Source organism: Cardiocondyla obscurior, linkage group LG25 (genome assembly GCF_019399895.1).
Source record: "Cardiocondyla obscurior isolate alpha-2009 linkage group LG25, Cobs3.1, whole genome shotgun sequence".
Taxonomy (NCBI): Eukaryota; Metazoa; Arthropoda; class Insecta; order Hymenoptera; family Formicidae; genus Cardiocondyla; species Cardiocondyla obscurior.
Window position 1 is genome coordinate 2,157,427 of NC_091888.1, and position 12,544 is coordinate 2,169,970.

General features: G+C 33.1%; 4 protein-coding genes and 1 long non-coding RNA gene across 10 annotated transcripts; 1 reads left to right on the forward strand and 4 right to left on the reverse strand.

Moving 5' to 3' along the window:
* Positions 1-4: 4 nt before the first annotated feature.
* LOC139111881 (exopolyphosphatase PRUNE1-like) lies at positions 5-2,785 on the reverse strand. Of its 3 annotated transcripts, none has more exons than XM_070672465.1 (8): positions 2,615-2,785; positions 2,272-2,483; positions 1,944-2,185; positions 1,603-1,877; positions 1,231-1,472; positions 992-1,150; positions 696-806; positions 5-232 (listed from the first exon to the last, which is right to left on the reverse strand). In XM_070672465.1, the coding sequence occupies exons 2-8, from the start codon at positions 2,305-2,307 to the stop codon at positions 11-13; spliced, it is 1,287 nt and encodes a 428-aa protein (XP_070528566.1). In that variant the 5' UTR covers positions 2,308-2,483; positions 2,615-2,785; the 3' UTR covers positions 5-10. The 3 variants fall into 3 exon arrangements, with proteins under 3 accessions (XP_070528566.1, XP_070528565.1, XP_070528567.1); XM_070672464.1 differs by having other exon boundaries at positions 2,556-2,693; XM_070672466.1 differs by having other exon boundaries at positions 112-806; positions 2,556-2,693.
* On the forward strand, positions 2,504-4,623 carry LOC139111882 (methionine aminopeptidase 1D, mitochondrial). 2 transcript variants are annotated; one of them, XM_070672468.1, is made up of 6 exons: positions 2,504-2,644; positions 3,095-3,355; positions 3,551-3,742; positions 3,850-4,000; positions 4,093-4,203; positions 4,336-4,623. In XM_070672468.1, the coding sequence occupies exons 1-6, from the start codon at positions 2,564-2,566 to the stop codon at positions 4,524-4,526; spliced, it is 987 nt and encodes a 328-aa protein (XP_070528569.1). In that variant the 5' UTR covers positions 2,504-2,563; the 3' UTR covers positions 4,527-4,623. The 2 variants fall into 2 exon arrangements, with proteins under 2 accessions (XP_070528569.1, XP_070528570.1); XM_070672469.1 differs by lacking the exon at positions 2,504-2,644 and adding an exon at positions 2,857-2,930.
* On the reverse strand, positions 4,189-6,100 carry Prosbeta7 (proteasome subunit beta type-4). 2 transcript variants are annotated; one of them, XM_070672471.1, is made up of 6 exons: positions 5,923-6,100; positions 5,500-5,706; positions 5,150-5,296; positions 4,862-5,060; positions 4,680-4,798; positions 4,189-4,584 (listed from the first exon to the last, which is right to left on the reverse strand). In XM_070672471.1, exons 1-5 carry the CDS (start codon positions 6,033-6,035, stop codon positions 4,709-4,711), a joined length of 756 nt encoding a protein of 251 aa, XP_070528572.1. In that variant the 5' UTR covers positions 6,036-6,100; the 3' UTR covers positions 4,189-4,584; positions 4,680-4,708. The 2 variants fall into 2 exon arrangements, with proteins under 2 accessions (XP_070528572.1, XP_070528571.1); XM_070672470.1 differs by having other exon boundaries at positions 4,189-4,798.
* Positions 6,101-6,612: 512 nt separating this feature from the next.
* On the reverse strand, positions 6,613-9,572 carry LOC139111742 (uncharacterized). 2 transcript variants are annotated; one of them, XM_070672210.1, is made up of 7 exons: positions 8,954-9,572; positions 8,730-8,877; positions 8,032-8,198; positions 7,683-7,849; positions 7,335-7,501; positions 6,996-7,129; positions 6,613-6,879 (listed from the first exon to the last, which is right to left on the reverse strand). In XM_070672210.1, the coding sequence occupies exons 1-4, from the start codon at positions 9,162-9,164 to the stop codon at positions 7,809-7,811; spliced, it is 567 nt and encodes a 188-aa protein (XP_070528311.1). In that variant the 5' UTR covers positions 9,165-9,572; the 3' UTR covers positions 6,613-6,879; positions 6,996-7,129; positions 7,335-7,501; positions 7,683-7,808. The 2 variants fall into 2 exon arrangements, 1 of the variants encoding a protein (XP_070528311.1); XR_011547261.1 differs by lacking the exons at positions 6,613-6,879; positions 6,996-7,129; positions 7,335-7,501; positions 7,683-7,849; positions 8,032-8,198 and adding an exon at positions 8,433-8,547 and having other exon boundaries at positions 8,730-8,893; positions 8,954-9,549.
* An 802-nt stretch (positions 9,573-10,374) lies between these two features.
* LOC139111740 (uncharacterized) lies at positions 10,375-12,084 on the reverse strand. Its single transcript, XR_011547260.1, has 2 exons — positions 11,988-12,084; positions 10,375-11,928 (listed from the first exon to the last, which is right to left on the reverse strand). It is a non-coding gene; the product is annotated as an uncharacterized lncRNA (long non-coding RNA).
* Between the last annotated feature and the right edge of the window lie 460 nt (positions 12,085-12,544).

The window sequence follows — 12,544 nt, forward strand, 5'->3', positions numbered from 1 at the left end:
TGTCTTTTTTTCACAAAATGGAAAAACAATTGTGCACGGTCTTCACGATACATTTTGATCCCACATATCGTTGTGACATTCTTGCGAGCGAGGGATGACCGGTAGTCGCGACATTGCCTTCCACAGTCACTGCGACATCGGGGGAGAAAAGTACCTTTCGATAGATGATACGTGATAACGCTGAGGGGTGTGACATTCCAATGGCCAATGACGGTATAGGTATGGCATTCCACTGCGCAAGACCATCGAATTTGAGATATTTTTCAAATAATATACGGACATTGACCAAAGCTTTTCGCTAACTTTAAATGTCTCAATTTCTTTTTAAATCAAAATGTAATGTTAATTTAGAATTTTATACACATGTACACGCACGCACGCACGCACACACAGAGGGTGTTCCAAAACTTCCAGACCAAACAAAGAATAAGTATATTGTAATATTAATATACTCTGATTATGCGTATGTATATGCATATTTATATAAAAAAAATTTTGATATAACTAAGTAAGGAACGGGAATTATTAAGTAATATAAATACAATTAAAAATTGAAATTTTTAACTTCTTTAACAAACTTTATGTTGTAATATTTAAAAACATCGATATTTCACGTATTTAAGCTACTATGTATTCTTATTTCTGTGTAATAAGGCCGTTTTCTGTACAATCGGTAATATCTGTTTGCGTGTTACCTTTACGTTTCCTTGCCTGTATAAACAAAGGGTAAATTTTTCTTTTTCAATTTTTTTAATTAATTCCAGATTAAAAAATGGTTGAATAGATTCAGCCAACGCTTGAATAATCTATAAAATAAGAGGATGTAAGTATAAAAAATAATAATAAAAAAAAAATTATATGAAATACTAAAATAAAGAGTGATGACAAAAAGACCTGTTTTTTCTGGCTCATTTATTCCACTTCGAATTTCAGCCACTTTTGCCGCCACTCTTTGACAATTTAACAATTACGTTAATGAAATAATACTTACGTCATTTGCTAATTGATTACATAGTGTTGAATAAATTACAATATCTCTGGATACGCGGTCTTTCATCACGTGTTGTCCAATGAGAACAACGACATTGCAATTTCTTTCATTAGCAAACTTTTCAACGACTTCTTCCGCATTTTCACGCATAAGAAAATTCTAAAAGGTGTTGCAAGTTATATTTTAAATAAAAAAGTATGTATATTACGGAGATAAAAAAAACAGTACAAGTAACACACTTCTACTAAAAGAGGAAATCCCACGAGAGGAATTCCATTTGTCACTTTTAGATCCTTAATCATAAGTTGTTCGAGAGTTAATTCATTGATATCTGTCTTTGCATGCATAAGTTTTTCAAATGTCTCAGTTCTATCAGACGTCAATCCACCTAGCTGTTCAAGAGTATTTAATATTGCGACATCAGTAGCAGTTGCTCGTCCTGCTTCATCAGACATATTATAAGTGTCAATCAATATTGGACCTGCAAAAAATATTGAATATTATAAAATATAAAAATAATTTTATATCTATTAATTGGGATTTATCATCCCTACCAAATAGACATTCTAAAAATGTCTAATAAATCCATGAAATTACCCATGAAATGATACCTCGCAAAAGACTTGAGATTTGAGCATCTAGTATATCTGGATTATTCTGTAGAACATTACGTGCAACCAAAGTAGCACAGCTTCCAACAGTTTCTACATTCAATAATACATTATTAGGCCACAGCCAGGTTGGATCCAACGGTCGATGATCAATAATTGTTACAACCAAAGATTTCAATGCGATATCTTCATTTGAAAGAGTATGATGATCAACTAAAATCAGCTCTAGTTTCTTATTGCAATTGCTATGTACATTTTGCAAACTGATTTGATCTCTGTCAAGAATATATTAAAATAATACATGTAAAGCTCGGCTTGCTTTTCAAAAGAAATAAACTCACCTGAATGTCAATAAACTCAATGGAATGCCATGAGATTTAAGGCTGTAAATAACTTCTGTTTTAACGCAAAATTCTTTTTCGGGAATATTCATAACCGGTATTACAGCAACATTGGCAAGTTGTTGCTTCTTGACATCAGTATACTCCAATAAACCTTGAACAAGAGTACATATAGCAGAGTCCAAGTCGCACGTTGGATTTCCCAAGATGACACGAATTGTTTTATAGGACGTTAATTGAGACTGCAATATTACATAATAAATAAAACAAATTGAATGTAAAGTAATAATGAAGTATTCTGAAATTGTAATAAAACAAATCATGTTACCGATGCGATTCGCGAAGCATTAAGAAATTCCTCCATAGCAATTTGTATTTGCGTTATTCAGTTTCCTCGTAATTATTTTTTATTTAGATTATTCCGAAATTTCTCAGCTCTGTCATAGGTTAGTTTTCCATTTCAAGTTATTTCTCAACGCGTGCCCGCACATGCGTGATTTATTTAGCACTATTTACCACCAAGCCGATGTCAAAAGAGAACTGAAAGAAGAAGAAATAAAATCTAAGATTAAGCTGATTTGATAACTGATTTAAGAAGAACGAAATAAATACCGTGGAACATGCGCTCGACAAAAGGTATCGTTCAATTAGCACAGACCTCCAAAGCCTACCTTTTGAATTTCCTCAAGACTACGTCAAGGGTATGTCTTTTTATCAACAGATTAGATTTATATTCATTTATTTATTTTTATTTTAGCAGGATCGTCAATAACGTCAACTTCTTGAATTATCATGTTTGTGACAAAATATTGGGTGCATTCGTTTACGCAGTAGTCAGCGCAGTTCCTGTACTAGTTAAGAGGTTATCTTTGTTCTTCTATATTACGGAAAAAAAAAAAAAAAAAAAGGGATAAACTCTGAATAAGTGCAGTAATTGCTCTGACTGCTGCGTGAACGAATGCACCCATTATGATGACCAAAGATTACGTATTACTATTATTATTTTTTTTTATCATGGACATTATTAAAATCATTTTAATACTTTAAAATCTTTACATGTTTCAAAACAGTACTGCTTTTTCTTATTATTAAATTAGATAGAAATATTTCAGTATAGGCGTGTTCATTCATTAAGAAAATGGTTGCTCTAGGATGGAGATATAAGAACACCCAAATGCCTTGATGGTTATAATGACAGTTCTTTTGGGAAATATGCTGTAGTCCAACCTTGGTTGGTTTCTGAAAAACTTGTTGTACCTGCATATATACCACAGCCATCCTACAGTCAGTCTGGAATACCCAAAAGTGGACCAAAAACACCTGAAATCAAAGATGAATATCAAATAGAAAGTATGAGGCAAAGCTGTAAACTTGCTAGTCGCATTCTATGCCAAGTTAACACATTAATAAAGGTGAATTATGTTTTTATATTTGTATTATATTGAAATTTATATTGATGTTACCCAGACTATAACATCCACTTATGTCTTGTTATCTTATCGGTTTTCCGCAACACATTCTGATAATTATTAATTGCTTTAGTATACATGCATTACATACATATTCTATAATAAACTTGATTGTAAGATAAGATTGATGTACACTAGCCAGGTATTACAACTGATTTTGTTGACCGAGAAGTACACGAAATGATTATTGGCAATGGAGCTTATCCCAGTCCTCTCAATTACCGGGGTTTTCCCAAGTCTGTATGTACAAGTGTTAACAATATCGCTTGCCATGGTATTCCAGACAACAGACCTTTGCAAGAAGGAGACATTCTCAATGTTGATATAACGGTGAGTAGCTTTGTCTTTTATGAGAAATAAAAGTGATTAAATCATATTTCTTTATTAATCTAACAAGATATTACAAGTTATTAAAAGTACTTAAATTGTTTAAATAGGTGTATCTTAATGGTTATCATGGAGATTGTTCAGCTATGTTTCAAGTAGGTGAAGTAGATTCAGAAGGCAAAAGATTGATAAGAGTCACAGAATTATGTTTAAAATCAGCCATTGAAATATGTAAACCAAATGAACATTTTTGCAATATTGGTAATAATATATATGTATACACACGATAAAATATTTTGATTTAATATTATACTAATTTTTAATTTGTATGTAATTTTTTTATTTTATTTCAGGCAATATTATAGAAGAGATAGCGAATAAACACAATTTAAATGTAATACCTGGACTTTTGGGTCATGGGATTGGAACTTATTTCCATGGAGCTCCAGATATATATCATTTTGGTATTCTAAAATACTTTATTATTAATCTTAACACAATCAATAGAAATTAATTATTTTTTACAAGTAAGATACTTTTAGATTGTTATATACTGTAAATCATCTTGTCAATCAATATTTATCTTTGTTTTGCAGCAAATAATTTTCCTGAGAAGATGAAAACAGGTATGACATTTACTATAGAACCAGCTTTAAGCCAAGGATCAACACAGATTGAAATTTTGGAAGATGGATGGACAACTTGCACCATTGACAATTCTAGGACAGCTCAAGCCGAACATACAATTTTAATAACAGATATTGGATGTGAAGTATTAACGCTTTAATTTATAATTAATATCTGCTATTTATACGAAAGGTAGCTAGAAATTTTCTTATCCTTATCTGTGTAAATAATGTAAATAAATGTATAATATAAATTAATTTCGTTTAATTTATTTAATTAAAAAAACTTAATTTTTTTAATATTATTAATATACCTTATTTTAAAGAAAAAAAGGAAGCAATTTTACAAAATTGCAGGTCCCCAATAACTATCTAAAGTTAGTGGTCCTTGTATCTCGACTCCTTTTTCTTTTGTGACAATGCCAAGGTGATACTAAAATACAAAGCAAATAGTTAACAATGCAATTAAGATTATTTACAAGATTCAATACTTTACCTTTGGGAAAGATCTTGCGTCTCTATAGAAAAGAACTTGCATTACTTTGTATAAAAGTTCAATAGCTTGCTCCTTACTCATTTGATTATTTTCCTCATAAGCTTTTCTTAGTATAGGTGTTGCCATGTAAGCACCATATCCAGTTGCAATTACAGGATCATTATAAGCTGTTCCAAGTTTATCCACAGTTCCTAAAAATCTAAGAAAGCAAAGCAAAGCATAGCATAGCAACAATTTATGCTTTATGTTGTATTTTAAGACAGGTGTGGTGAAAAAAATGATACTTACGGTTCCCCATTTTCTAGACCAGCTATAACAAAATTGTTCCAAAATGGATCAAAATTTGATCGTCTGTTATACATGACACGTGTTAGCCAACAATGCAAAGCCTTTGGTTTTAAACTAAATCCATCATCCAAACATTGTTCCTCAAGACTGAAATAAATATATTGATATAAAATAACAATCTTGTTACTCACTAAATATCTTAGTACATTCTTATGGTATTATTTTTATTTGCCCAAAATTCAACACTTGCGTAATAGAGAGCAGTAGGTCTCGCTTCGCATACATTTGACGCGAGACGCTACCGCGTCTCTTAAAACATGTTTTTAAATATGTAAAAAAATTGTATTCACATTTTTCTTTCTACGTAGCTCTTGATGCATTGAAAATCTGCATAATCTCCAGATGCACCAAGAATAATGTTATCGTTAACTTTTATAAGACGCTCCAGATTTCTATAACGAGCAAGTGACCCATAAGATCCTAGGACATCTGCCGCTATAAGGACTCCGTCTTTGAATTGTATACCAACAACAGATGTACCAGTTGTTATAGGAGATCTACAGATAACATAATAAATTAATTTAACACTTCTTAAATTACTATTTCGGAAATTTAAATAGTAGTTTCGAGTATTTTGAGTTTTATATCCCATTCTGTTTTACAAAAAAGATGACATGCAAGATTTGAACTTTTATCATAAGAATGTGCAGAAAGGTTATGTTAAAATACACTGAGCGGACTGAAACGTTCATAAATTATTGAGTAAAACGTACTGTGATTTTTGGAAGCCACCGGTGCCGTACTGACTGCCAGGAAAATGATAAAATGCACCAGGAGTCGGCCCATTATGCCACAGAGGACAAACATTCTTATTGATAAACGCCATTTTTCGTCACTAACTTGCACTGCTGAAGCTGAAACTGCTGAAAGATGAAAGTGTTGAGCACAATAAGCACTAATCACTGACTATTAAATCCGATTTCTATGCAACAAATAAAAAAATATAATTTTGTAAAATTATCCCTTATATAAATCAAAGCGTTGTAAATTAACGTTTAAAATAATAATAAAAAAAGATACGAATAAATAACGCGAAAAATAAGCGTAAAATATATTGCGATTGTCATCCACCAATAGAGAAACAGAATAAATTCCGACATTCATAAAATAACTCGATTAATAAAATATTGTAAAAATACTAAATAAATAGCATTAAATTGTTATAAATTAACGTGTAAAATACAATTCAGTATAAAAACTTATAAATAACGCAAAGAACAAGTGTAAAATGTCACTCAAATAATTTCAACCAATAGGAACACAGCATTAGTACTGACATTCATGAAACGACTCGATTAATAAAATATTGTAAAAATACTTAATAAATAGCATTAAATTGTTGTAAATTAACGTGCAAAATACAATTGAATATAACAACATATAAATAACTCAAAAAACAAACGTAAAATATTACTCGATTTATTTCAACCAATAGGAACACAGAATTAATACTGCCATTCATACATTCATACATGTCACTTTTTTAAAATCTTAATAAAAATAGTTCCCGTCGAATCACAGGCTTAAAACTTTCTGGGCAGCAAGAAAAACGTTCAAATTTGATAGAAAATCCAACGGGACAATCAAAGATGCACCAGAACATTTTTTTAAAAATCCTGAAGCACAGCAGTACATTCTGTGGCCCTCCAAGCGATTCAATCACATGATATCTGAAATATAAAATTATTTACAGTTAGAAGAATAATTTAATTGTATTTAAAACACTCTACAACACTTAAATAAACCGAATTTTAGTCTGAAATTTAACTTAGAAGCCTGAACTCACTCTGCAATGTGTTAGTGCTATCTGAAGTACTGGGTAAGTCGAGGATTTTTCTCTTGCACCAGAAATGGTCAGAGGGACTTCTGCAGCTTTCCCAGGTCTCCGGACGGTTTTCTTGGTTAGTTTGCGTCGCGAACCTTTCGTCCCCAAAGCGCCAAACGTGTAAATAAAGCAGAAGTATCTTTAAATTAAAACTAAAAATCTCATAAGTGACACTTTGAGGTTAAAGTTATATTTTGACTATTTTCTCACTTTTTAATTAACTGAAACTCTCGAGCAAACTAAAATCGGTCCCTCACAATAAAAAAGGGTACTCTAATTAAATTCTAACGCATGACATACCTGAATTCACTCTGCAAAGTGTTAGTGCTATCTGGAGTACTGGGTAAGTCGAGGAATTTTCTCTTGTACCAGAAATGGTCAGAGGGACTTCTGCAGCTTCCCCGGGTCTCCAAACGGTTTCCTTGGTTAGTTTTCGTCGCGAACCTTTCGTCCCCAAAGCGCCAAACCTGTAAATAAAGCAGAAGTATTTTTAAATTAAAACTAAAAATCTCATAAGTGACACATTGAGGTTAAAGTTATATTTTGACAATTTTCTCACTTTTAATTAACTGAGGCTCTCGAGCAATCTAAAATCGGTCCCTCACGATAGAGGAGGGTACTCTAATTAAATTCTAACGCATGACATACCTGAATTCACTCTGCAAAGTGTTAGTGCTATCTGGAGTACTGGGTAAGTCGAGGAATTTTCTCTTGCACCAGGAATGGTCAGAGAGACTTTTGCGGCTTCCCCGGGTCTCCGGACGGTTTCCTTGGTTAGTTTTCGTCGCGAACCTTTCGTCCCCAAAGCGCCAAACCTGTAAATAAAGCAGAAGTATTTTTAAATTAAAACTAAAAATCTCATAAGTGACACATTGAGGTTAAAGTTATATTTTGACAATTTTCTCACTTTTTAATTAACTGAGGCTCTCGAGCAATCTAAAATCGGTCCCTCACGATAGAGGAGGGTACTCTAATTAAATTCTAACGCATGACATACCTGAATTCACTCTGCAAAGTGTTAGTGCTATCTGGAGTACTGGGTAAGTCGAGGAATTTTCTCTTGCACCAGGAATGGTCAGAGAGACTTTTGCGGCTTCCCCGGGTCTCCGGACGGTTTCCTTGGTTAGTTTTCGTCGCGAACCTTTCGTCCCCAAAGCGCCAAACCTGTAAATAAAGCAGAAGTATTTTTAAATTAAAACTAAAAATCTCATAAGTGACACATTGAGGTTAAAGTTATATTTTGACAATTTTCTCACTTTTTAATTAACTGAGGCTCTCGAGCAATCTAAAATCGGTCCCTCACGATAGAGGAGGGTACTCTAATTAAATTCTAACGCATGACATACCTGAATTCACTCTGCAAAGTGTTAGTGCTATCTGGAGTATTGGGTAAGTCGAGGAATTTTCTTTTGTACCAGGAATGGTCAGAAAGACTTCTGCAGCTTCCCCGGGTCTCCGGACGGTTTCCTTGGTTAGTTTTCGTCGCGATCCTTTCGTCCCCAAAGCCCCAAACCTGTAAATAAAGCAGAAGTATTTTTAAATTAAAACTAAAAATCTCATAAGTGACACTTTGAGGTTAAAGTTATATTTTGACTATTTTCTCACTTTTTAATTAACTGAGGCTCTCGGGCAATCTAAAATCGGTCCCTCACAATGAAGGAGAGTATTTTAATTAAATTCTAATGCATGACATACCTGAATTCACTCTGCAAAGTGTCAGTGCTATCTGGAGTACTGGGTACGAGGATTTTTCTCTTGCACCAGGAATGGTCAGAGAGACTTCTGCGGCTTCCCCGGAACTCCGGATGGTCTCGTTGGTTAGCTGCCGTCACGTATCTTTTGCCTATAAAGTTTAAAGCCTGTAAAACAAATAGAAATATTTGTTTTTCTGACTTTAAACTTTAATCAATAACACATACCTGTCACTTTTAAAACTTTTATAAAAATTAGTTTCCGTTGATGCACAGTCTTGGCACTTTGTGGGAATAAAAAAGACGGTTTAAATTTGTTAAAAAATCCAACCGGACACTCGAGGAAACAGTTGATCTTCCACAAACGAATAAAATAAGCATAAAATATTTTGCGTAAAATATTCACCAATGGAGACACAGCATTAATACTGGCATTCATGAAACGACTCGATTAATAAAATAATGTAAAAATACTTAATAAATAGCATTAAATTGTTGTAAATTAACGAGCAAAATACGATTAAGTATAAAAACTTATAAATAACGCAAAAAACAAACGTAAAATGTCAATCGATTAATTTCAACCAATAGGAACACAGTATTAGTACTGACATTCATGAAACGACTCGATTAATAAAATATGGTAAAAATAATTAATAAATAGCATTAAATTGTTGTAAACTAACTTGCAAAATACGATTTAGTATAAAAACTTATAAATAACGCCAAAAACACGTGCAAAATGTCACTCGATTATTTTCAACCAATAGGAACACAGCATTAGTACTGACATTCATGAAACGATTCGATTAATAAAATATTGTAAAAATAATTAATAAATAGCATTAATTGTTGTAAACTAACTTGCAAAATACGATTTAGTATAAAAACTTATAAATAATGCCAAAAACACGTGCAAAATGTCACTCGATTATTTTCAACCAATAGGAACACAGCATTAGTACTGACATTCATGAAACGACTCGATTAATAAAATATTGTAAAAATACTTAATAAATAGCATTAAATTGTTGTAAATTAACGTGCAAAATACGATTGAGTATAACAACATATAAATAACTCAAAAAACAAACGTAAAATATTACTCGATTTATTTCAACCAATAGGAACACAGAATTAATACTGCCATTCATACATTCATACATGTGAGTGTATGTCAGTTGCCCACAGTTCTATTGCCCACGTTGCGATTGGCCACGTATCAATAGGACACAGTGCGATTGGCCACAGCTCAATTGGACACAGATCAATTGGACACGGTTCTATTGCCCACGTAGCGATTGGCCACGTATCAAATGGACACAGTGCGATTGGACACGAAAAGTTGCCCACCGTTCAAATGACCACAGATCAGTTGCCCACCGTTCAAATGCCCACAGATCAATGGCCCACCGTTCAATTGCCCACAGATCAGTGGCCCACCGTTCAAATGCGACTTTTACATCATATACAGGGTGAATCAGAAAATGGAAGTGCCACTTACCATATAAGACTGGTTACCGCAAAATATTAATTTAATATTATTATTTATTTGTGGACGCGTTGTTTATGGATATTACTTTGTGCGAGGCAGTCAGCGGCAGGATAGAATAAAAATAGTAATTAGGAAGTAGGTATTATGCATAGTGTACAGCATAGAAAATTAATCTTATTTAACAATAATTTATTACGTTGAATTTTATAATGTACTGTTTGTTACAGGTATAAAAATAGATTTAACGAATTTTAAAAGTCGTTGCGATATAAAAAAATAACTGTATACATATATTTTGATATTTTTTAATAATCGGGAAAAAAATTAACTTACTAACTACACATTCATAACCGATAAGAAAAACAAAAGAAATCGTTACGACAAAAGTATTCACACGCAGCCGATACACATTAGAGTTCGAGTTACATCACGTTCTACGCTTGTAAATAAAATAATAGTATCTAAAGCTATAACATATCACACTGTATCTAAGTCCATTTTGCAATCTATAAGTATTACAACTGCATGCTCGAATACTAAAAAATAAAACAAGTTACATCAGAATCTCTGCTACATTACAACGGTTTGGTAAAGCGCACTTTGGCATAATTGGATAAAAATATGTTTTACAACTACACAGTCATAAGCGACGAAAAGATACAAAAGCAACCGTGTTCGAGTTACATCACGTTCTACGCTTGTAAATAAAATAACAGTATCTAAAGCTATAACGTATCACACTGTATCTAAGTCCATTTTGCAATCTATAAGTATTACAACTGCATGCTCGAATACTAAAAAATAAAACAAGTTACATCAGAATCTCTGCTACATTACAACGGTTTGGTAAAGCGCACTTTGGCATAATCGGATAAAAATATGTTTTACAACTACACAGTCATAAGCGACGAAAAGATACAAAAGCAACCGTGTTCGAGTTACATCACGTTCTACGCTTGTAAATAAAATAACAGTATCTAAAGCTATAACGTATCACACTGTATCTAAGTCCATTTTGCAATCTATAAGTATTACAACTGCATGCTCGAATACTAAAAAATAAAACAAGTTACATCAGAATCTCTGCTACATTACAACGGTTTGGTAAAGCGCACTTTGGCATAATCGGATAAAAATATGTTTTACAACTACACAGTCATAAGCGACGAAAAGATACAAAAGCAACCGTGTTCGAGTTACATCACGTTCTACGCTTGTAAATAAAATAACAGTATCTAAAGCTATAACGTATCACAGTGTATTTCAGTCTGTTTTGTAACTTATATGTATCAGAACTTTGTTCAAAAATAACAAACATCAGTATAAAGTTATGTTGTATCTTTTCCGCACGAAGTAACACGCCTAAAGATTTTATCTCTTAAATCTAAACATATTTTTACATAAATATGCTGTAATGTCTTATGGTTTTCTAATCCTTATGTAGGTTTCATACGGGTCGTTGCATATGGGACAACGCTTAGCTTCCAAACGTTTGATACATGTAACGCAACAGGCAAGATGTCCACAAGGCACGAAAGCATGTGTGCGCTCGTTAGTAAGGCATACCGTGCATATGTCTGAAGAAGATTTTGCTTCTGATGGACTTAGAGTTTTCGTTACATTCCAGTCTACATTTTTCGTTTGCAATTCCAAATGTGACATCTTCCTTCAGCAAAGGCTCGGCACTTCGGTGCGCCGTATTTCAATACTAAAATTGTAATTTAATTTTAGACTCAACTACAAAATTCTTTGTACAAAAGTTATTACCTTGCTCTTTTCCATAAAACGACATCGTACCGTTTGTACTGCCTCGTGATATTTCTTGAGTCCTTAATATAACGAGCAATTTTTAAACGACACTGGGAATACAACAAGGATAACGTAGTATTCACAGCAAGCAATAACTACGACACAAGCAGCATTTACGACATATGACAAAAGCAGAATTTACGAGTAGTACAACATAAGCGATCAACACATGTCCGTATTTTTAATTAGAAAACACGTGGCGGTGAGATCGCGCGGGAAATGTGCATTAAGCTTGATACGCAATGCACGGTACACGCAATAAAAGTAAAAAATACTATTGGTCGAAACGAACTTCTCCACTATTGGTTGTGCCTCTGCATTGTGTTTTTCCCGCGCGATCTTACCTCCACGTGTTTCCTAACCAAAGATACAGACGCGTGTTGGTCGCTAATGTCGTACCACCTTTGTTTAGTTGCTTTTGTCGTTTAATTTTTATATTGAAAATTGTGCTATTTGCTTTTGTCGTTTAATTACCGATCAAAAAGTTTTGCTTTGCAATTATGATTTGTCGAGAT